The sequence below is a fragment of the Nyctereutes procyonoides genome, unplaced genomic scaffold (genome assembly GCF_905146905.1).
Source record: "Nyctereutes procyonoides isolate TBG_1078 unplaced genomic scaffold, NYPRO_anot_genome, whole genome shotgun sequence".
NCBI classification, from domain to species: domain Eukaryota; kingdom Metazoa; phylum Chordata; class Mammalia; order Carnivora; family Canidae; genus Nyctereutes; species Nyctereutes procyonoides.
This window is the reverse complement of record NW_026575144.1, coordinates 12,788,521-12,814,053: the sequence shown is the minus strand read 5'-3', so window position 1 is coordinate 12,814,053 and position 25,533 is coordinate 12,788,521. Positions and strand designations below refer to the sequence as shown.

At 40.0% G+C, this 25,533-nt stretch overlaps 1 protein-coding gene across 1 annotated transcript in view; it reads left to right on the top strand.

Annotated features, from left to right (window-relative positions):
- The window catches only part of PCNX2 (pecanex 2), a 291,225-nt gene that overhangs the window by 159,697 nt on the left and 105,995 nt on the right, over nucleotides 1-25,533 (top strand). Inside the window, exons 20-21 of the mRNA XM_055308988.1 lie at nucleotides 9,840-9,981; nucleotides 14,189-14,366. Of these exons, the coding sequence (XP_055164963.1) occupies nucleotides 9,840-9,981; nucleotides 14,189-14,366 (320 nt within the window). The remainder of the gene's footprint in view (nucleotides 1-9,839; nucleotides 9,982-14,188; nucleotides 14,367-25,533) is intronic.

The window sequence follows — 25,533 nt, the reverse complement described above, 5'->3', positions numbered from 1 at the left end:
ACTGGGGAGCAAGGCCAGCATGGCCTCCCTCTGGGGTGAACCCTCTGAGAAAGGAAATGCACTGTGGCCAAGAGTAAAACTCAAATTTCTGCCAGGCAGGCAGTACCACACCACAGCTTCTCCTCAGACTCTGTTCTACTGGGTGTCTGAGTTATTAATCAATTAATTGGTAATATTGCCTGAATCTACTAAGTGGCTCCTGTGGACGAAGATGATGGAGAAAGACAGGCCTGGCCCCCTGGCTGTGGTAGAGGGATGGACATTCATCGCACAGATTAATGTACAAGTGCAGTGTTTAAAGTACAATGAAAGGAAGGAGTGTAAAGAGGCAAGGAAAGAGTGTAACAGGATCCTGGTTTAGATTTGAGAGACAGAAAAAGGCTTCTTTGAGGAAGTGACATTTAATTTGAGGCTTGAAGGATAAAGAGGAAGTGGAGGAAGAGGATTCCAGGCAGAAGAGGAAGCCATGGGCACACCGTGCATTGGCCAATGGGAAGGGAAAGGCCTTGCGGACTTTGGGTTTATCCGAAGCAGGATTATAAGGCTTTGAGCAGCAGCATAATGTGATTTGCTTTACATGTAAGAATGATTACTTACCCTCTTAATGCCACTGGTTTTGGAAGTGAAGCCTATTTCTGGAGAATAAACCATAACACGTGTACAAGATAGCGCTAATGATTTTATAATCTGAGATTTGGCACAGCGAGAAAGACGAGAAGGAAAAGCCCTCCTAGGGAAAAACAATTGCCTATAATAAGGGGGTGCCACTGGCCTGGATGTGGTAATTCCATTTTGCAGGATGTCTCTGCCTTAGGTGCCTCAGGGTGACAGGGCCATTTGAACCGAGCTGCACATGTCTGGAATGCTTATGAGCACGCCTGGCTCCTGTAAAGCAGAAGGCCTCGTGCCCTTGCAGCTTAAATCGTAATTTAAGATTTGAATCAGAGAAAATTATCTTCCTAAAGATAAAAACTTCCTAGAGATTTTTGATTCACTTTTAATTATCGAGAAGGACTTAATTTAGTAACATAAGCTTCTAAATAAAACAACCTAAAAAGCCTTTAAGAAAATTTAAAGTGCTCACTTGTATTCAGTCGTATATAACTTGTAAATGGCATAGTTAGTTTGCATTCTTTTCCTCATGGGCCTAATATTCCTGGGAAAAGAGAAATACTGATGCTCAAGTGAGGTTTTTTAATGGCCTTTGTGTGTATTCAGGGCACTACAAAAAAGACAGTTAGAAAATACCACTGCAAAGATTTTCCTTCTAACTTGATTTTGTATGAATACTGGAACAGTTTGAGGCCCTAATAAAAATGTTTACCATGCTATTGTATCTGTGAGTTTTCCTATTTATTAGCTTTCCATTGTCACCCCATAAGGACTGAATTTTGTCATTTAGAATTCAGAATTCTGAAATGGTACTATGGTTTTACTTCCCTCCTGTATTATTATTCATCTTTCTATTTGCTTTCCCTCCACTTCCAAAGGTAAAACATTCAGTATGAAAATGATCTAGAGATTGTAACGTTTCTTTTTTTTTTTTTTTTAAGATTTATCCATTTATTTGAGAGACAGAGAGGGCATGAAAGGGGGAGGGGCAGAGGCAGAGGGAGAAGCAGCCTCCCTGCTGAGCAGGGAGCCAACAGAAGGCTCCATCCCAGGACCCCGGGATCATGAGCCAAAGGCAGACACTTAACCGAATGAGCCACTCAGGTGCCCTAGAGATTGTAACATTTCGTCGGAATGAATTATTGAACTTGCTAGAAGAAGTCTAGAGGTATGTAAAATTTAAAGGTAAATTAATTTTTTTCAACATAAAGGATTAGAACCTGAAGTCAAAAGTTTGGAGGTGATGATGATCTCTGGGATTTGCTCTCTACTCTGTCATCCCTGTGTCTTTATTTTAAACCCCCTTTCCACATCCTTCTCCACCGCTGCTTTGGCTAGATGTTGTTCTGAACATCAACCAGGGAAGTCACACCTTGGGATGCATCTTTACCTAGAATGATTTTCCCTTAACATATAGCCTGTGTATCTGAGCTTCTAGGTGTATGCAGACAGTATAAAGTGCACTCCCTGTCCTTTCATCTAGCGATTCAGAATTCTCCTGTGGGTTGCATTTCACATTTGCTTGTCACCTTCATTCCCCAGCAGCACCTCAGGTAGTAAACTAGAGATACATAATGCAGTGTGACCTGGCTTACGGCTCAGTCTTTTTTGGGGCTCTGAGTAAGGGTGCTATTTAAAAAATAGTAGAAGTTTTTATGACTTATGAATGAATTGGTTTCTAGTTTTTTTGGAATTTCTTTGTATCCTTCATAGAATTCCTTTGTAGCTATCATCTGTCGGCTTCTAACTAGAGAACCAGTTGTTACCTTCAAAGATCCTTATCTGTTCATGTATGTTATTGTGAGCATACTGAATGAACTTCTAATGACTTTGCTCTTCTAGGTCAGATGATGGAATGATGCTTGTGATCTAAGACTTCCTAGAGCCTGAATATCTTGACTACCTGCCTTAAAGCTATGTCTATGATACAGTTTCTCACACATGTCCCCCCACACCCCAGGTACCACAGAAGGTTAAATCTCAATGAATAGCTACTTTTGTTCTCAGATATTTGAAAAGACATGGATGGTGAATTCAGAGCTTATTAGTGATTGCTGTATTTTTTGGGAATTCTTGGCTTTTTGTGTTTCCGGGATAAATTAACTAAAATTCTTATGGAAAACTCATTGATAACATTATCTGCAGTAAATCCTTGGGAAGACTGCAATGGGATTGTGTCCCTATACTCAAATCAGCCTTATCCCCACTCACTGGAAAATATCATCTAAAAGCAAATGTGACAAGCGTTTGAAAGCCTGGATCACACTCCCCCATCCAAATGGCATCAGGCATTCTACGGTGATGAGCTACTCAAATGTTTCTTTAATTCAGATGTTTTTCTAACAGCCCTGCAGCATGAGTTTGGCTTGTATTTATGTAATTTACATATTTTTGCAGGAATCTAGCTAAGGTTGTCATGTTTCTCTGAATTGATGACAAATGTTGATAGAACTCTGTAAATGTATTTTTATAAGCAGGCTGAATTGCATTGGATGTGACGGCCTCAATCTCTCAAACCGTTGATTTCATATAAATTGAGAAATCAGAAAAAAATAATTTGTTTAGAAGGAAACCTAAATGTAACTGATTGTACTTTATGAAAGATTAAAATAGGAAATATTGCTTGATATGTTATAGATTGAAAGCTTTTTGTTTTGTATTCAAAAAGTAATTCTGGGAGTGGGGGCTGCTTTTTTAAGCTTCTCTTTGTTCAATTTAACTACTCGGAGTTCCTCTGAACACAAAAAAGGATAAGATTATAAATGAACATTTACTGAACCCCAACTCTAGGCCAGAATTCTATAGGGACTTGAAATACTAAACCAATGAAGACATGGCATCTACTCTTGACAAACGCACAGTCCACTGGGGAGATTAATATTTAAATGAATACTCTATGGTGTGACAGGTACTATAATTATAGAATTCACAGTGCATAGCAATGGCACAAAGGAATAGTGTATTTTGCCTGAAAACAAAAGGTAATAGGTACAGAATGCCTGGTTCAGTGTCTGGCAGATGGCTAATGGGTTCTTGCTACATGGCAGTGCAGTGGATCCATCGATGGTGAGGAAATGGCAGGGTCCACCCAGAAGCAGGCAGAAAGGGAGAGGTGTATTGTTTATAAATAATTTTAAAACAAGAATAAAGCCAATTAAAATTTGGACTCCTTTTTATTCTCACGATGTACTGACAGTTCTAAGCTCTGTTGGTATTTAAACTCTTCTACTAGGATGGACATTTTGAGTGCAGTGCCCTGGCAAACAGCTGGTAGTGACAGTACTGGGAATGGCAAAGAAGGTGGGGATTAGGCAAGAAAAGCTCCAGATGGCCAGATGCCAGGTTCTGCAAAAAGGATGAGGAGTTTCTCAAGTAGCAAATACAGAAGGACATTGCAGGAAGGCACCTAGCCCATAGAAAGGCATACACAATAGTGTAGTTCACTGCTATGCAGGAGGAAATAGAAATTATTTTCATTAATAGTGACAGTCAATTAGGTATCTACAGGGGAAGAATGTTGTTCTCAATCCCTATCTTACACTATAACAATAATCACTTCTAGGTAGCTTGCAGATCTAAACATAAAAGATAAAACAATAAAGTCTAAGAGGAAAACGTAGAATGTGGTCAGGATCTTTGTCTTTTAAACAGAGTACAAAAGACTCCAAAAGGAAAAAAAAGAAATTGGAGCATATTAAAATAAAGTATTTAATTTCTACAAAAGGTACAGCCCATACAAATGGGAGAAGAGCTTTCTGATGCATACAATGGGAGAAGACTCATACCTGAAGCATACAAAGAACTCCTAAAAATCAGTAAAGTCATATAATCCGAAAAATCAATAAATAAAAGGCATATCCAAAAGGAAAAAGAACCAGGCAATATACATGAAGAGCCACCTCAGAAAAGTGTCTATCCAAATGGCCAGTAAACATGAAAAAAGGTACTTAACCACATTAGTCATCAGGGAAATGCAAAATAAAACCATAACATGATACCACTCTACACCCACAGTGTAGTTAAAGTGAAGGAGAAAAAAATGTTTTGGCAGGGATGTGAACAAACAGAAGGAACTCTTTGCATTGTTTGTGGGAGTATAAATTGGCTACATAACTTTGGAAAATTTTCTAGACCTTCCTATACACATGCTCAATGACCCTCACAATTCTATATGTAGATGTGTACCCTGCAGAAATGTACACATGTTTATCAGGAGGCATGTAAAGGAGTTTTTGTGGCAGCCCTGTACATTAATAGCTATAAACTGAAAACAAAACGAATGCCTGTGACAGTAGCCTGGTGCTCACTGTGCACAGTGAATCTGTGAATACACACAGATTATTACATAACAGTGTGAATGAATAGATGACAATCACAGGCAAAAAATGTGGCTGAATCTCATGAAAACTTGTTAAGCTAAAGATACAAGAGAATAGTAAGCAAAGTAAACAGTGGTGTTGGGGTTGGGGCAGTGGTTACCTCATGGAGCAGTGACTATAAGCAGGCCAGGGGGGCTTCAAGATCATTTCTCCATCTAGGTGCTAGAAACACAGCTCTACTTGTATGATTTGTGCAGGTTTCTGTAGATGGAAAAGTTGCATGAAAAGGTTTTCAAAAATCCAGTGTGGCTAATTCAGGTAACCAGTTAAGTATAGGATACAAGTGCAAAACTGATCGTCATGACTCCAGGGAGTGATGAAGTAGCACTGGCTCTGCTCCAGACCCATTGAAACTGATTCTGAGTTTTAGCAAGTGAATTATTTGCATTTCAAATTTTGAGAATCGCAGATCTTGGACAGTATCTTTTAGCCTTGTCCCCAGGTAATTCCACATGCAGCCGTGATTCAGAAGAACTGGCTTAGGATGACTCCAAGGTATGCATGACTAACGTGAATGTAAGTGTCATTAAATAAGATGAAGAATGTATGAGGAACAGTAGGTGTGTGAAAATCGACAAATTCAGTTTTTGACATATATTTGAGGATTCCTTAGGGACATCAGATGAAGCTATTCAGTTGAATATTGAGATTTAGAGGCCAGGAGACAGATGGAAGGTTGAGTTACAGATCTGAGTGTCATCAGCATGGAAGTAATCTTTAATGTTAAGGGTATTGATGGCACCAGATCAAGAAAATGAGAAAAATAATAAAGAGGTACAATGAAAGCAAATGACCAAGTAAGGGAAGAAGATCTTGCAGAGAAAATGGAAAGAGTAGGGTGGAAGGTTAAAGTGGGAGCAGGAGTGGGTGGCATGAGGAAGCTAAGGACAGTGGGTTTTATTTTATTATTATTTTTTAAGATTTATTTATTTATTCATGATAGAGAGACAGAGAGAGGCAGAGACACAGGCAGAGGGAGAAGCAAGCTCCATGCTGGGAGCCTGACGTGGGACTCGATCCCGGGACTCCAAGATCGCGCCCTAGGCCAAAGGCAGGCACTAAACCGTATTATATTTTTAGGGAGAGAGAGAGTGTGTGCACAGTGAGGGAGGGGTGGAGGAGGAGGGAGATAGAGAACCTTAATCAAGCTTCTGCTCAGCGAGGAGCCTGATGCAAGGCTTGATCTCATGACCCTGAGATCATGACCTGAGCCAAAACCAAGAGTCAAACACTTAACTGTCTGAGCCACCCAGGCACCCCTAGGACAGAGAGTTTTAAAAAGAAGGAAGGACCAATGATGTTTTGTACCTAGAAAGGTCCAGTAAGCTAGACCGAGAAGGACTAGTAATTTGTCATTTAGGAGGTCAGAGGTGGTTGTGCCCAACGCAGTTCTGTGCAGGAGTAGCTGCAAACACCTAGGGACAGAAGTTGTAGCAGCAAGTAGGAGTCAAGAGCCTGGGATTGTCAGGCATTGATACTCTTTTCAAGAAGCTGTGCAAAAAGGGCAGAGTGAGTACAAGAAGGAATGTGCAGAGTGGAAAGCAAGTTTTCAGTTTGGCAAAGACTGGGATCTTGCTCTTTGCCAGTAGGAGAGAGCTACTCTAGGGAGTGAGACTCCTGAACCAGATGTCAGCTTGGCTTCAGGAGGACCGAGAAGGCGGATGTGAATACAAATAAACTGGTAGTTGAAAGGTGGGAAGATGAGGCAATTCGTGCTCTATAGCCTCAATTTTCTCTAGGAAGTAGGAGTTAACATCATTTACCTGGAAGAAATGGGGGATAGATCATAAAGATTTGTGTTTCTTAATTTTCGTATACTTTTGCAAAAGATGAAAACCTTTTTATCTATATGTAAAAAGTATAATACACCTAGATTTCATTAATTATAAGTAAAAAACTTTATTTCCTTATGAAATAACCCATTTCCAAATCAACACCAGAGAACACCACACACTGACCATTAAGAATACGCAAAGTTAAATTCCTACCCAACATCCTTGCTGTTTTTTATTTACTGACGTATAGTTGACATACAATGTTGCATTAGTTGTGGGTGTATAACATAGACAATTCCATATATTATGAAGTGCTCAGTCCCCTAAGTGTAGTCACCATCTGTCACCATATAAAATTGTTACAGTATTTCTGACAATATTCCTTATGCTGTACTTTTCATCTCTGTGACTTATTTTATAGCTGAAAGTTGGTATTCCTTAATCCCCTTCTATTTTGCCCAACCCCTCTCCCACTCCTCCCAGCAATCACTAGTTTTTCTCTATATTTAAGGGTCTGTTTCTGTTTTTTTCATTTGTTTATTCATTTGTTTTGGTTTTTAGATTCCACATTTAAATGATATATGGTATTTGTCTTTCTCTAACTTGTTTCACTTAGCATAATACCCTCTATGTTCATCTGTGTTGTCACAAATGGCAAAGTCTCTTTTTATGGGCAAGTAATATTCCACTGTGTGTATATGTGTGTGTTTGTGTGTCGTGTATATATATACACACACTTTTTAAATTGAAGTATAGTTAGTGTACAGTGTTATATGAGTCTCAGGTGTACAATATCACAATTCAGCAATTGTATACATTACCCAGTGCTCATCATGACATGTCCTCTTAATCCCCTTCACCTATTTCACCCATCCCCCCATCCATCTCCCCTCTGGTGACCACCAGTTTCTTCTCTGTATTTAAGAGTTTGGTTTTTTGTTTATCTCTTTTTTTTGTTTATTTTGTTTCTTAAATTCTGCAGATGAATGAAATAATATTTTTGTCTTTCTGTGACTGATATATTCCACTTAGCATTATACCCTCTAGATCGACCCATGTTGTTGCAGATGGCAGGATTTCATTCTTTTTTATGGCAGAGTAATATTCTGTTATATATTTTATATATAAAATTTATATGTATATAAAAATATGCACACACGCATACCACCTCCTCTTTATCCATTCATCAGTCGATGGATACTTGGGCTGCTTCCATACTTTGGCTATTGTAAATAAAGCTACCATAAATACAGGGGTGCATATATCTTTTTGAATTAGTATTTAAATTTTCTTTGAGTAAATACCCAGTCTTCCTCCCTGTTTCATTTACCACTAGAATTTTTTTTATTTTTGTCTTGATAATTTCTCATTGCATCTCTTTTCTATTTATTAAATTAATCATTGGGATGTTTTCTTATTATTTCCCATGTCATGAAGTATTCCCGCTCTGTCTTCACCATTCCTGTCTTATTCATATTAATTCCTTTTAAGATTTCTGAATGATGATCCCTCTTCCTATTTTTATCAAGTGAAGATAGCTTTGGTGTTTTTGAGTTGTAATGATAATACATTCTTGCAAGATATGTAAGCCACATAAACAAGAAATTAAAATATCAGTTTCCAATTTTATGTGTATGGTACATGTGTGTTTGTGTTACTTCCTGAGATCCTTTAAATAAAGTCCCAGTGGAAAATGTTGAAAGCAGGTAATTTGTCTCCTAAAACTGGTTAAGACACCTGGAGGGGCCAGCCCATTTTACCTCACTGCTGTGTCACTCTACATGGTGAGTGTGAACTGTTTGTCTTTCATGAGTTAATTCTTGTGCAATCCAAATAATATAAAAACTACATGGCTTTCTTATCTTTTACTATAGATTATTGGGGGTGTAAGTTTTATATTATAAATTGTGGAGGAACGTGGTTCCAGAACTTTGATGGAGTCGACTTTCCCCTTTGGAGGTTTGGCCTCAGAGACTTGCAGCAGAGGAAATTGCATCCCCGGCATATCTGAATCATTTTCCTGGCTCTTGGTGGTGGACTGGGGTCCCCCTCAGCCTCACAGTTCCCAGCAGAGAGATTCAGCGGGGAATGAGATAGGCCCACCCTCGAGTTCTGGGCTGAATGGGGTGTGCTCTTCTCACAGAAGCCAGAAGCAGAGGAGAGCTCCACCCTGCCACAGGGACACAGTGTTTACCTCTCCCACTGACACTATGGCCTAAGGAAGTTTGTGCTCTGGCCCATTGGACCAACCACCCCATCCTCACAGAGAAAAATAGTCAGAAATGGGCAGCAGACACTGCAAGTGTGCGTTCCACACTACCCCATCCTGGGGGAGAGATTTCTCCCCTGTCAGAAGTGGATGGAAAGAGGGGCAGTCAATTCACCAGTAGCAGACTCAGAGGATGGGTGGGGCACACAAAACAGGCTCAGGAAGATCAAGTTAACAGTTTATTGGCACACACCAGTGGTTGGTAGAATCTGAATGCAAACCCAGAGTGGTCTGACCCAAAACCTTAGCCCTTGTGGGAATAGGCTTCATTCCTTATAGGGAATAGGCGTCACGAGGGTTTGCAAGGATGTCACACATTCATAGTAATGGGGCTTGGGGATTAGCTTTCTTTTATTTGTATATATTGCAAATGATCTGATTGTAGATTTGAAGACTAAAAAGAGGGAGAAGCCCAGCCTTGGAAGTATCCCCAGCTTAAGAAGCGATGGGCCCATGGATTGTTTTTCAGTTCTTCATGTTCACTGTCCACCCTTCCTTACTCTGAGATGCCTTGATGTTGGATGACAGCTTATTTCATTGGCCCCAGTAATAATTATATATGGAAAAATCACTTGACTTGAAATGTAGGGATACTGGCCTAGATTACTATATATTATTATTTATGATCTATGTAGAAACAGAGCTAAGAGTTGCTGCCTACAAAGAAAATGGTATATCTAGCATCTGGAATTCTGAATCAGCAGCTTTTGAATTAAAGGGGGGGATATTACTTCTTATTACATATACTTAAAGAAAAATAACTTGATCAGTGACTGTCCTAAGTGGTTTTTGTGTTTCTTTCAGATGTCGCCCATTTAATGTGGTTTGAAAGACTCTATGTTTGGCTTCAGTGTTTTGAAAAATATATCTTGTACCCAGCAATAATTTTGAATGCCCTCACTATTGATGCGTTTTCAATAAGCAATTACCGGAGACTCGGTACCCAGTAAGTGGATAATGGTTTATTTTCATAATGGCTTTGTTACAATGATCTCAAAATCCAGTGAATTTTCTCTAAACAGGGTGTAGCAGAGGCCAACGTGCATCTATTAATTTACTGGCAGCGTACAAGTTAGCCCTGTTGGTCTTTTACTCAAACTCGCTAGAGCTTGATGGTTATTGTACAGTGACCAGGCTGAAAATAAAGTTAGATCTGCTTGAAGTGATGTTGTGAATAAATAAGTCAGTTTGAAAATCCTCCTACAAAAGCTTAGTCAGTGAGCCATAATAGGATGACGGAAGCACAATGTGGTTCTCAGGGTTCCTGGAGTTCTTACTATCATGCTCAGAGCTTTATGAACTGCTTCGTGTCATTTCATTTAGCAAATGCTCTATCATATTGTGCTTGACCGAGGGGGATATTAATCACTGTCACTGTTTTCCCTGCATTTATCGGGAGAAGCCTCACAATTAAAAAAAAATGGAACATAGAGATGTCATGCCATCAAGATGCCCCCATGTTTTTGCAAAGCATTAACAGTGTGCAGTTGAGTTACTGCTTTCATGTATTAAAATGAACTCTGGATTTGCAAATGGAAATCCTACTTGATAATTTATGGATTTGTTGTTCTGACAAAACATTGAAGTTTCTGGTCAAATAAGTTCGAGTAGGAGAGTACAAAAGAGATTCTTTCTTGGATTTGCGTTAAGTCACGTTGCTTAAACATTATGTGCCCAAGTCACCTCTCGTGCATAATCCCAAGCATATTAATTCAAACCTACTCTTCCTTTCAGGGTCTGATGAGGACAAATTAATTAATATTTGCCAAAGATTGAGCAAGCTGAGATAAAAGGCATTTGAATACTCTGTTGGATTGAGTAGATTCATAGTCACACAGAGCAGACACTAAATGAAATGATTGTATAACCTTCCTGTCTTTATCAGACTCTGCCTTCCTTCTGTCAGACCCATTTTAGATAGGCCAGGGCAAGTCATGCCTTTTGGCATTTAAAACCCTAGATTTCAGGGGCACCTGGGTGGCTCAATGGTTGAGCTTCTGCCTTTGGCTCAGGGTGTGATCCCAGGGTTCTGGGACCCACATCAGGTTCCCTGCAGGGAGCCTGCTTCTTTCTCTGCCTATGTCTCTGCCTCTCTCTCTGTGTCTCTCATGAATAAATAAATAAAAATAAAAAAATAAAATCCAGACTTCAGATCCAGGGATGAAAATCAGTCTCATTGGATAAAGAACACAGACAATGGGAATGCAGCTTTCTCGCACAGTTTGGGTGGGATCCAATCCAGGAGATGCCTCCGCATCCAGAACAGTGTTTTCCTAGTGGCAGGTGTCTCCAGTATGACACAATGCTGGCTGACCCCAATGACCTCCCAGAACAAGGCCAAGCCTCGGTTTCTAGAATGAGGGCTCACAATCAGAACCAAAGTGACAAAAAAAGATACCACTGCAGCACCCAGGGTAATGAGCCGAAGGGTTTAAAGCCGTCAATTTCCAACATTAGGACTGGGATCTCAAGCTAAGCCTTCATGTTGAGATCCAGCAGTTCTGGCTGTTGGCAGAGGACGGATGCAAGGGTTGGGAATCAGGCAGACTCAGTTTGCAGAGAGTCCAATTTGGAGTAATAATACCCTCTATCCCCTGTAATTTTTTTCCAGACACTTAAGTTAGAAAGTTGCACCTTAGCTAGGTACCTCCAAATATTCTCAAATCCCAGATGATACCAGAATTACTCTTCTCAAAGCCACAAACTGATAATTCCTTTGTATTCTTGAGGCATGCATCTGACCACTTAGAAAATAATTTCAAGTACCCCATTAGACCAGTTGTTCCCAAGCAGGACAGCAGGAGGCTGTAAGTCAGTATCACCTGGAAACCTGTTCCCAATTATAGAAGCCACACCCGCTTACCCCCGCCACCCCGCTGGCTGCATTGAAAACCCCTGTACCAGATAGTCAGGTAGTGAGTCTTCAATAACAAGCACTGTTTCTTATTCAAGACCAGCCCCCTAGTAAATGGTAGAAGGCTGGATGGATGGATGAGTGAGTGGGAACTGATAAATGGACCAGTAAGTGAATTGTGATATCCTGTTACGTAATTATATATCTCAGCCTGATAGAAATGGATGCTTTGCAGCTGTCCCAGGCCATGTTCACTGATTGCTACATAAGCCTTTATTAAACCTTCAGCTGAGTCTACAATCCTCTGTGAATGGTTTTAACTGTAACCACTACTATTGCAATGTTACAAATATTTTTGTATAATTCTAAAAACTATAAACATCATCCTTAAGATCTTCCATAATCTTAACCAGTCATCATTAGTAAACATAAAATTAATGCTCTTCATTTGAACTATAGTTACAAGAAAGTTAGAATTGACCCTCATCTAGATTTAGCCTAAATAACTCAGAAAAATCACCAGTCTCCCCTGAAAACCCAAATACTCCTTATCTTGAGATGCCTTGTCATTGGGCTTTGGTATCCCATTGGGATTCTTTCTTTTTTTTTTTTTTAAGATTTTATTTATTTGAGAGAGAGAGAAAGTGATAGAGCACACCAACAGAGGGTGGGGGCAGAGAGAGAGGGAGAAGCAGACTCCCCAGGGAGCAGGGAGCTGGCAGGGGCTCAATCTCAGGACCCTGAGATCACAATCTGAGCTGAAGGCAGACAGACACTTAATGGACTGAGCCATCCAGGCGCCCCTTCCACAGGGATTCTTGTCAAAGGCAATAGCACCCAAAGTCATATTTTTACATGGTATTTTTGTCAAGGGTATTAGTTTTCTACTGGAAAAGAAAGACAAGTTAAGGAGCAGTGCTCAACCTTGCTGCAGGAACCCTGAAGTTTTTTTGTTGAAGTTACATGAAAACATTCCCACTCAGCCCAAATCTGCATGTAGTCAAGGGCTTATTTTTCTCAGAAGAGCCTTGAGCAAACCTTATTGGGCACATCCTGGGACAGAGTGAAAACAATTGCAGCCCTAGGTCTAAAGGCATATGAAATCTCACATGGAGGCAAATGGAATTGCCAAAAGTAGATATTTTTTTTTAAAGTAGATCTTTTTGACAACAAAAATGACATGCTTTAAAAACATGTTTTGAAAGTCCTTATCCTGGGGCAAGATGATAATACTGATAAAGGTCCAGAAACTAGGATCCATCTAGGCTTAAGGAAATTAAGGCATAGCTCCAGTTTTCGGTATTTAACCAGAAAAAGAAAAATCTCTTAAATGTCACCATTCTCTGGAAAGTGTTTCCATCTCTGTCTTTCGAGTTCCTAAATTTTTATAAGGGGGGGGGGGGTAGGAATCTGCCTAAAATGTGCAAAGCCTTCCTTCAGAAAGGAAGTAGTTGCTTGCCATCTCAGACTCTTCTGAGCTGTTATCATTAACATTGACCTTGGTGTCTGTTGGACTTGTACATATAACACATATAGGCTAATAACCTGAGTCCCTAGACAAGAGCATCCAGGAGTCCAGGCCTCAAAGCAAAGTCTTGGTACCTCTTTGCTGGACTACTTTGGTGAATTCCTTAACTAAAAAGACCAGTGCCATGGGGGAAGAATGTTGACGGTATCATTTTCAGCAGAAGAAAAAGGGAGTCCAGAGAGCTTATGTTCACTGGTGTGATAAATACACGGAAAAATACTGGAAATTAAATTACTGTTCATTGTAAAGGCAAAAATGGCTTTATTAAGATACTGGTTTTTTTCTTCTTTTCAGAATTTAATATTAACTATTATGACATCATCGCATAAGATTCTTTTATAATAAAAAAGCATATATGAGCAGACGCTCAGAGGGACATCATGCTCTGTCTGCCGGAGTCCTTCAGATAAGCTCCAAGGGAGCCCTGTGTCCTTGCTAAAGGACAAAGAACTGTGGAAATCATGTGGCAGAAAGGAGCTGCTTCTCGGGGCAAAGGGTCTGCGCTCGAGGTTCCCCTGGGATTGAGTTTCAATCCTTGCTCTGCCCCAGACCTCAGACAAGGGACCCAAACCCTGAGACTCCCTTTGGTCTTCTGACAAATAATGACAGAGCCCCTCCCCCTCTTCCCTCCCCCACACTCTGCTGCCCTCTGGGCTTTTCATGCCTGGAAAGTGCACCCCGCACAGTAAATGCGCAGGAAACTAGCTGTTGTGACTCACCTGATAGTTTGCAGTCTGCCCTTGACCAATTCCTTTCTCTCCTCTTCAACAGCTGGGACATTCTCCTGATGGTTGTTGCTGGCATGAAGCTGTTGCGGACCTCTTTCTGCAACCCGGCTCACCAGTTTATTCACTTGGGCTTCACTGTGATCTTTTTCCATTTTGACTACAAAGACATTTCAGAGAGTTTCTTATTGGATTTCTTCATGGTGTCCATTTTATTTAGCAAGGCAAGTTAATTCTCTGTTTTCTTCTTTTTAAAATTTAAAAGGTGAACGTCTCATCACAGGTTTTACGAATTATAAATACTTTCCTTTTTTAAAAAAAGTTATGGAACAAAATTAAATTGAATTACAATATGCATGTCACACTCCTGCCTCCATTTCAGAAGCATTTCCCCATGGAATACAAATATGCCATGTCATTTGCCAAAAATCACTAATTAAAATGAGTTAGCCATTAGTGTTGCTTGAAATTTTGAAATTTTATGATCTTTGTCTCTGTTAACAATCTCATTATAGAATTTCCCTAGACCTCAAAATGCTTTGAATAAAAGATTAGTGACCAGACTGATTTTTTTTTTTTAAATTAGCTAGCATTTGAGGTAAACTTGTGACCCGGTGCTCGAGAGCCAGGTCCCTTGGAGTATTTTCATTATCTTGACTTGTGTCAGGTCAAGATTTCATATGTTGTAATTGATACATGAGCAATAAGAAATCCTAATCACAATTCAGGCAAATATACGGAGGTGGAATCCAATGTCTAACACAGCGGGGGCAGGGGTGGGGAGGGATAAAATCCTCTGGATACTTGCCTGAGTGTATTCTGAGCACCTAACAAAGCCAAGGTTAGTAAACAGAAGTGAAAAAGAATTTGGAACAACTCTTGGTAAATAAACTGACACACAGCTCACTTCACATCTGGCTTCCTCATGCACTCAGTTTCATATGGCAGATGTGCATTTCTACCCTGAGCTTGACTTAACCGATCCCTCCCCACTTTTGTTAATAATTTTTAAATTTTAAGACCTTTTCCCCTGAACTTCTTTTTTTAATCTCTTTTTTAATCAGTTCTGTTAATTTTTCTCTTTATTACTTATCCTTTCCTTCTACCTTTTTTTCTGCTTGTTTTAGGTAACAAAAGCTCAAAACTCTCATATTGTCCTAAAGATGCCCCATGAATAATTATCATCGCCCTATCAGGCAGGTGCATTTCCTCTTATAACTCTGGCTGAACACTGATTTTTCAGTTGCCTGAGTCCCTCCTTGTGTCATTTGTCACTTGCTCTGTGCTGTCACTTCTGCTGCCTACATCATATTCCAGAACCTTAGCTCCTTTTCCCAGAAACATTTCTCTCTTTGAGTTCTGTTTGGTCTTGATAAATTTATCCTAGTTCTCTGATGGTTCAAATAATAGGCTTCAAATTCTATTTTCCTTCATTATGTATGAATTCCCTTTATCTCACATAATAAATGTAAAACTATATCCTACAATCTTTAAAGCATTTATGAAGTTATTATAAATAATTTTACCACTTGCAGGAGTAAGATCTTATTATCAGGCACAAAATGCGTTTGGATATATCAAATTCCTGACTCTGGCTTTATTTATATTTTGACATGGTGATACTTATATCCATCTCTGAACCTCAGTTTCTGGTAAAATCAAAAATAAGGGTGGCAGTCTCACCTGGGTGTTGAGAGGAATAATTAATACAACTATAAAAGAAGTCTTCAAGTAAGGTGTGCTTTCCAAATCCGAGGCAGTATTAGTAGAGAAACAGAAGCTACACACTGTTTAGTATGGGAAGGAGTGTGGTTGCTTTTCTACACTGGACTCCACTTAACTGTCATCTTGCAAAGTGAGAGGCCTCAGGTGAGCAGAAGCGTGACAGAAAGGAGGGAGGGTCTGGCTGTAAGAGTGGTGAGGGCGTGGCTTCTAAGTGATTGTACTTGTGCAGCAGGAGGAGTGATTTTCATTTCCTGGAGCTTGGGGGCCTTTTCCCGCTGATACCTGGTACTATCCTGTGTGTGATGGCAGGAGTGGGGGGTGAGGAGGGACCTGAAGAGACACAGTCTGAAACTAAACCCTTACAAACTTAGTCACTGCTGGCATTTGACTTTTACTTAACACAATCTTTTTTGAAGTACCAGTTCAAACACTAGTAATTTCAGGGGCGCCTGAAACTGAGCCTGGGTGGCTCAGTTATTGAGCATCTGCCTTTGGCTCAGGTCATGATCCCGGAGTCCCAGGATCGAGTCCCACATCAGGCTCCCTGCATGGAGCCTGCTTCTCCCTCTGCCTATGTCTCTGCCTCTCTCTGTGTGTCTGTCATGAATAAATAAATATATCTAAAAAAAAAAAAAAACAACAACTAATAATTACAGGCACAGCTATCATGGCCGCATCCTTGTTTTCTCTAATTGTTGGAGCATTCACACATGTAATTTGAATAGTTTGCTTTAAGGCTGGGGATAAGAACAGAAGCTAGACAAATCAGCATATGATCTAGTGAGTCAGTCCTGATACATCCCTAACTCTTTCTTTTTTTAAAAAATTTTTTTAAATTTTTATTTATTTACGATAGTCACAGAGAGACAGAGAGAGAGGCAGAGACACAGGCAGAGGGAGAAGCAGGCTCCATGCACCGGGAGCCCGACATGGGACTCGATCCCGGGTCTCCAGGATCGCGCCCTGGGCCAAAGGCAGGCGCTAAACCGCTGCGCCACCCAGGGATCCCTCCCTAACTCTTTCTGATGCCTGCTCCCTCTTGATCTTGAAAGAGCTGGAAACCATGCATTTTCTGGAATGAGAAACAAAATAATAATATGTAGTTAAAGAGACAGCATTTGAGATCTTCCTGGAAAAGAAAAGCCAACAGAAATTAGTGACATAAGATAGTGGAGACAATGAAGGGGCTCACAGTTAATGTTTCCTGTAAATATCCTGCCTACAAATCCTAGCTGATTCCTCCTGTCCTTTGTCGTTATTTAAATATATCTTTCAAAAAAACAGTCTCTATTAATATGTTTCCTAGAAACCCCTTATATTGTTCTTACTGGTTCTAGTGCTTCTTAGGGTTATTCATTGCACAGTATAAAATTATATTTGTTCAGTGCACTCATCAAAGTCTCACTTAGGATGTGTCCTCCCCTCTGGGAGATGTCAGTGTAGACATCTCTACACCCTTTTCCCCAGCCTGGCTCCCATTCTGCTAAACTGAGAGTCACTGTTACCTGGGCTGCCCACCCCACAGGAGGGCTGCAAGACTAATGAAGAGACACAGAAAGAAAATCCAGTTTCCCTGTAAGAAAGGAGCTACATGAATCTAAGACTCATTGTTGTTATAAGTCAGTGGCCCCTAATCCTTCAGGCATAGAAAGGAAGGGGAGACCTGGTTAGGGGGATGATCTACAGGTGAGGTCACAGCACCAGGAGGTCACAGTGTGAAATAGGCGGCTTCTAGAGGGCCCTGCTGCATGCATTCTCTACTTCCCTAAACTCCTGAGTCCCCCGAGGTCTGGAGGGTAGATGTTGGCTACTCTCTGCAGGCTGCCAGACCTAGTGAAAAATGAGACATAATGAGTTCCAGGGCCAGGGTTCCATGGGAAAGAATTAGCACCGCCCATGCATTGGCTTGGAGAGTGAGACATTCACCGTGATGGCGTCCTGGGCTCGTGGGGAGTGGCCAGAGGGGAAGAAGCCCCCCCCCCCACCCTCCACATATCCCATATTGAACCATGTGGTATTCTGAGTGCACACCCATGAGGCCCATCACCTCTGAGAAGTCAGGCCATCCTCCCTCACTTCCTCTTTTTCTCAATCCCTTCCTTCTTTCTGTTATGCCTCATCCGTCAGCCTTCACTTTCAAGAATTAAGTACTGTAATTAATTTGTCACATTTCTGGTGTGCCTAAGTCCTGGCGGGGTGGGGAGGGATGTGCAGAAGGTATGCTCCAGGTGCAGACACTTGGTTGTGACAAGAACAAAGATGACACAACTGCTTTTGTGCTCTCCCACTGGTCTTGAAAAAGTTCCTAGAAACCATCCTGCCTTCACATGTTTAGTAATGTTTAGTTGTAGAAGCAGGACTTGAAAAAATCCTGCCAGAAAATAATTCTGTCAGCATTTCCAGAATGCGTTATGTATGAAACTCTACAGGCCATTGGTTCAACATGGGTGCTAGCTCTTACCATCTAGCAAAAGAACATTAATGAGTGAGGTTGTTTTTACACAAAGCTGTATGAATAATCACAATGGAGCCATGATGTTGGCTATGTTATAGATGACTGCAGTTAGCCTTCAAATCACTTGAAATTGAAGTTTCTAAATGGCATTTTCCTTATATTCTGTACGTAGGTAAAAAGTTTTAAATTAAAAATAAACCTCTTGTTTAGGAACACATGCTTTTACAGAGGCATTTATTCAAAATACTTTCTTCAACAAAGTAATTGTTCATTTATTTAGCACTCATTAAGTGCCAGGCATTGTATTAGACCCAAAGATTACTAATTCTTATGAATGATAGCACATCTTTATTTGGTACTTTCCATGGGTCAGGCAGCCTTGTCAGTGCTTTACACAAAATTGACATGCTCCATCCTCACCACAGCTTTGTGGTCAGGTGCTCTTCATTGTACAGATAAGGAAACAGAGGCACAGAATTTAAGTTAATTGACCAAAGGTCTCACAGTTATAAAATGGTAGCATAAGATTCTTTGAGCCTGTACTTTGTGACACTGCCTCCCCCACTCAGGGACTCTGGAAAGAAGGCAGAAAAATAAGGAGATAATGACAGTAAAGTGTGAGAGGAACTGTATGTGTAAAGTCACAGAAGCACGTGAGAGTTTGGGCATGTTCCAGAAACTGCAAGACCTTTGGCAAGCATGAGCACATGATGGGGATGGTGGGGTGGCAGGTGTCATAGGCCAGATGGCAAAGGGCCGAACAGGCCATGCATCAGGGTTTGTACTTCATTCCTACTTTGGCTGAAGGTTGCTAAGTGAGGAGTAGCAGGATCAGAAATGCATCCTAGAAACATATCTTTGTGGGAGTTGGAGTCTTGGGAATTGGGTAGGAGAAGACTGCACTCATGCAGGCCGCTCATAATGAGAGCTTGAACTGCAGTGGCAGGAGTGGGACAGAGAGGGACACTTCCGGGAGGGGTCTGGGGGGCAGAGGTGATCAGTTTAGGGGCCCCTGGGATGCTGGGGAAGTGGCCTACAGGAGGAAGAGCCCCCGCTGAGAGCTCTCAGATCCCTACTCCAGCTGGTGGTGGAGAGAGTGCATGGTTGCATGAGTGTGCACACACACTTGCATGCAAGTGGAGGGGAGGGGCAGAGGAAGAGGGAGAGAGAGAATCTTAAGCAGGCTCCACGGCCAGCACGGACCCGACTTGGGATTTGGTCTCACAACCCTGAGATGATTACTTGAGTCAAAATCAAGAAACCAAGAGCTGGATGCTTAATTACTGTGCCACCCAGGCACCTCAATTAGGTCAATTTTTAAAAGACAGTGTCTCCTTTGGTAAGATAAATAGGGGAGATAAATTATATTCACTTTGGTGTTATCAGTGTTCTGGGAGGTGCTGTGCCCAAACTGAGGTAAGGGGACATGCAGGATCTCATCACAGAACATGGAGAATTTGATTCTGCAATTATTATTTAGTGTCTATTAGGTATGCTGCCCAAGTAATTGAGGTGCTTTGGCAGAAATGCCCTTGTAGAGCTTAGTTTGGTGGGAAAGATGGTATAGCTACAAAGAGCAAAGGGTTGTTTCCTCATCAAGCACTCTAAAATTGCTTTCTCTGCTCCTTACTCAGAGATCAGCCTTTGAAAATATACCCAGTATCTTTCAGTTTTCACTGCCCACTGCTGCCACTTTAGTGCCAGGATCTCCATCCATCCTCTGTGCTATGGGTGTAGCCTTCTAATAGGCCTACCTGCCTCCACTGCCACTCCTCCAGTCTGTTCTCAATGCAGGGCCCAGGGGAGTTTGTTTTATATAAACTAATTTTGGAATAATTATAGATTCATGGAGAAGATGTAAAGATAGTACAGAGTTCCCACGAACCCCATACTCAGTTTTCCCTACTATTAACATTTTATATTCATATACTACACTTATCCCAATTAAGGAACCAAAGTTGACTGTTGTTATCAGCAAAATCCATATTAAATCAAATTTCCTTGGTTTTTCTATAATGTCCCTTTTTAATTCCACCTAGTACTGCATTTAGTTGCCATGTTTCCTTAGGCTCCTATTGGTGGTGATAGTTTTGTTTTTTTGTTTTTGAAGTTAATAGTTTTGAGGGGTATTGATTAGGTATGTTTGTAAGATGTCTTTCTGTAAGAATCTGTGTGATGCTTTTCTGTTGATAAGCTGGAGTTATAGGCTTAGGGAAGGAGGATGATAGAGGTACAGTGCCACTGTGTAGTCCACACTTAAAGAGTAGGAAATTATGTTCTACCTCCTTGATGGGAATGGAAAACTATAATAAATTTATTTACTCTGAAAATTATTTAATTTTTTTACTACATCAAAAAGCTTTAATTAACAACTAATTTATTTGAGAAAATAAATTACCTTATCGCGAATAAGTTTATTATTATTATTATTTTTTGGAGTTCAACTTGCCAACATATAGCATAACACCCAGTGCTCATCCCATCAAGTGCCCCCCTCAGTGCCTGTCACCCAGTCACCCCCACCCCCCGCCCACCTCCCTTTCCACCACCCCTTGTTTGTTTCTCAGAGTTAGGAGTCTCTCATGTTCTGTCTCCCTTTCTGATATTTCCCACTCATTTTTTCTCCTTTCCCCTTTATTCCCTTTCACTATTTTTTATATTCCCCGAATGAATGAGACCATATAATGTTTGTCCTTCTCCGATTGACTTATTTCACTCAGCATAATACCCTCCAGTTCCATCCACGTCAAAGCAAATGGCGGGTATTTGTCGTTTCTAAAGGCTGAGTGATATTCCATTGTATACATAGACCACATCTTCTTTATCCATTCATCTTTATTATTATTATTATTTTTTTAATAAATTAATTTTTATTGGTGTTCAATTTACCAACATACAGAACAACACCCAGTGCTCATCCCGTCAAGTGTCCCCTCAGTGCCCGTCACCCAGTCACCCCCACCTTCCGCCCTCCTCCCCTTCCACCACCCCTAGTTCGTTTCCTAGAGTTAGGAGTCTTTATGTTCTGTCTCCCTTTCTGATATTTCCCACATATTTCTTCTCCCTTCCCTTATATTCCCTTTCACTATTATTCATATTCCCCAAATGAATGAGAACATACACTGTTTGTCCTTCTCCGATTGACTTACTTCACTCAGCATAATACCCTCCAGTTCCCTCCACGTTGAAGCAAATGGTGGGTATTTGTCGTTTCTAATGGCTGAGGAATATTCCATTGTATACATAAACCACATCTTCTTTATCCATTCATCTTTCGATGGACACCGAGGCTCCTTCCACAGTTTGACTATTGTGGACATTGCTGCTAGAAACATCGGGGTGCAGGTGTCCCGACGTTTCACTGCATCAGTATCTTTGGGGTAAATCCCCAACAGTGCAATTGCTGGGTCATAGGGCAGGTCTATTTTTAACTCTTTGAGGAACCTCCACACAGTTTTCCAGAGTGGCTGCACCAGTTCACATTCCCACCAGCAGTGCAAGAGGGTTCCCCTTTCTCCGCATCCTCTCCAACATTTGTGGTTTCCTGCCTTGTTAATTTTCCCCATTCTCACTGGTGTGAGGTGGTATCTCATTGTGGTTTTGATTTGTAGTTCCCTGATGGCAAGTGATGCGGAGCATTTTCTCATGTGCTTGTTGGCCATGTCTGTGTCTTCCTCTGTGAGGTTTCTGTTCATGTCTTTTGGCCATGAAAATTAATTTTTCTTCATGAGAGTTTTGTAAATCTATCATCTACCTATTTTTGTATCAGTATGGACTCATAGATATTTATTTAATAAATTAGGTAATAATACAGCATTACTTTACTCATCTTGTTGCTTTTCTTTTGGAGCTCTTTCAGCTGGCTTTTGTGTCCCTTTGACATAGCCCCATTGTGTGTGTGTGTGTGTGTGTGTGTGTGTGTGTTAACACTTTATACCTTCTGGCACTATAAGATATTCTAGATATGTCTTGCATATTTCCTGCCCCAGTTCTAAAATTTGGCATTTCTCCAAGGGAACCCTATCTCCCTTTATTGGAGAATGGTATTTAGAAACCAAAATCTGGACTCAGTAAGGTGTGTTCTTGATACTTGAGTGTCATTGATTCCAAGCACTCTCAGCTGACAGAGCAAGGAAATATACGTGTGTATACCCATGTATTTACACATATCTAGAGAGGATTCTATGTGTAACCCCCTATATCTACATTAAGCTAAACACGAGTTCATACTGATATCTCCAAGTTGAATCCAAGACAACAGGGATCATTCTGGCCAATTCCCCTTGCTTACTGTTACTTCCTGCTCCCTCAGTGAGAAACCTGGCATCTACCATCTGTCATCCATTTACTTGCTGTTCACTTCTAGTGTGCTTGTAGAGTAGTTTCATAATAGTCCACCTGTGCGCCGTGGGAAACAACCTTATCAACTAAAGCACAATGCTCAGGTGCAGTGATGTTCCTTTTTGCCTTTAATCTTACAGATTACACTCATTTTTAGAGTTTCTTGAATAAGCACCTTCTTTCTCTACTTCCCTTAGTGAGGTTGTTTCTTATATTTATAACAGCTACATTGCATTCCACTTGGGGGTCCCCCAGTCTCCTAGATGATTTTTAAAAATTTGCATTCATTACATTTTCTCACATTATAAATTTCTATGGCTTTTAACAAAGGTATTGTGTCATGTATACATTATTATCATATCTTACAAAATAGTTTGATTGCCCTAAAAAAATCCCTTGTGCTTCATCTATTCAATCCTTTTTCCCCTTCCCCAAACCTGGCAACCACTGATGTATTTATTTGTTACTGCTTTCATTTTGCCTGTTTCCAGCATGCCATACAATGACAATCATGTACCTTTTTGGATGGGCTGCTTCTACTTAGCAATATACATTAATGATTTTATCTGTAGCTTTGCATGGCTCTGGCTTGATAGCTTATTCCTTTTTAATCACTGAATAGTACTCCATTGTATGGATCTTTATCCATTCATTTTAGTGAAAGAAATCTTGATTGTTTCTAGTTTTTGCTGATTATGAATAAAGCTACTATGAACATTTGTCTTCAGGTCTTGTGTAGACATAATTTTTAGTTAGATTGGGTAAATACCTGATAGCTAAATTATATGGTAAAAGTAAGTTTAGCTTTGTAAAATACTCTGCCAAAGTATCTTCCAAAGTGCCTTCTACTGTTCTACATTTCTACCACAATGAGTGAGAGTTCCTGTTGTTCCTCCACCTCACCAACAATTTAGGCTGTCAGTTTTTTTAGATTTTAGCAATTCTAGTAAGTATTTATAGTGCCATCTCATTTCAATTTTAATTTCCCTAAAGGTAAATGATGTTGGTGTTGTCATGTATTTATTTGCTGACTGTGTCTCTTCTTTATTGAAGTGTCCAGATTTTTTTTTACCTATTTTTAAATTGGTTTATTTTCTTATTGTTGAGTGTAAGAGTTCTTTGCATATTATGGATACAAGTCCCTTATTAGGTATATGCTTTCTGGGCTTGTCTTTTTTTTTTGGGGGGGGGGCTTGTCTTTTAATTCTACTAATAGTGTGGATTTTAGATCTCCTTTGACGTTTGGCTGGAGTAGAGAGGTTATTTATTAAAAATTTCTGTCCTGCTAGGCTGCGCTTTTTCTGGTCATTTGACTAGAGAGAGCATACTTTGTTTTTATTTTTACTGTGGATTTTTTTGGTTTATGCCTCTTTCCATTTCTGAGTTGCTGGCTTGCATAGCTCAAAATCTGTGAAATATGTGATCAAAAGAAAATCCAGGGAACACACTACCATTTATTTTCCTAGATCTTGGTGTCTTTAGCTGGTTTCCCCTTTCCTCTCCAACTTCCAGAGTCTTTTTAGGTTTATTTAATAAACCATTTCCAATATTTTCAATTGTATTGAACAGGAGAAGTAGAGAAAGATGTGTTCTTCCTCTTCTCTGAAGTGAAAGCCTACGATGTACATTTTAAGCTAATCTAAATTCATCATCAAGTGATGCTATACTGCTTCATTTTCTAACTCAGATAACTTTTATCAGAGTATTTTCAATTTCCCCTTCCTGTTCTTTCTGATGTTAAAATTATTCATTTCTTTATCCATATTTTAAAATCACCCAACACATTATTCCTATTATTTCTTTAAACAAAAAGTTATATTTTCTGTCAATTGAAAATACAAATAATAAAATATTTTACTTTTATAGACTTAAGTTTCAGACCTGTATCATTTTACTTCAGCATGAAATACTTCTAACATTTCCTGCAGGGAAGGCCAGCAGGTAATGGATTTCCTCAGTTTTTATCTACAAAGTCTTTATTTTTTTTCCTCCTTCAATTTTGGAGAACAATCTTGTAGGCTGTAGAATTCCAGGTTGGCAGGGCTTTTTCTATCAACACTTTATAATAAATAAATAGTTCATTCCCCTTTCTCCATGTTTGCAAAATTTCTAACAAGAACTCTCCAATTTCTATCTTTGTTCCTCTATACATAAGGTATTTTTTCCTTCTGGATTTCAAATTTTTTCTCTTTGGCTTTCTGAAGCCTGAATACGACATGCCTAGGGGTGTGTGTGTGTGTGTGTGCGTGCGTGTGTGTGTGTGTGTGTGTGTGTGTGTGTTCAGTCTTGCTTGGTGACTTCACTTTTCTGGGTTTGTGTTTCCATGTCTGTCATTAATTTTGAAAGTTCCTGGCTGTTATTGAAATATATCTTCTGCTCTTTCTTCTTCCTCTGGTATTGCAATTATGCATATGTTACACCTTTCCTTATTGTCCCATAGTTCTTGGATATTTTGGTTTTGGTTTGGTTTTTTGTTTGTTTGTTTCCATTTCAGTTGACATATCTTCAAACTCACTGATTCTTTATTTGACCAAGTCCTGTCTATATTGATGAACCCAATAAAGGGATTTCTAATTGCTGTTACAGTGTTTTTAGTTTCTGACATTTCCTTTTTACCCTTTCTTAAAGTTTCCATTTCTTTGTTTATATTACATCTGTTCTTGTGTGCTATCTACTCTTCCATTAAGCTCCAGACATATTAATCATAGTTATTTTTGATTCCCTGTGTGATCATTTCAACATCCGTGTCATTTCTGAGTCTCATTCTGGTGCTTGCTTTCCCTCTTCAGAGACACACTTTTAATTTTTTGTTGAAAGCAGAACATGTTGTATCAGGTAATAGAAAATGAGGTGAATAGGTCTTTAGTGTG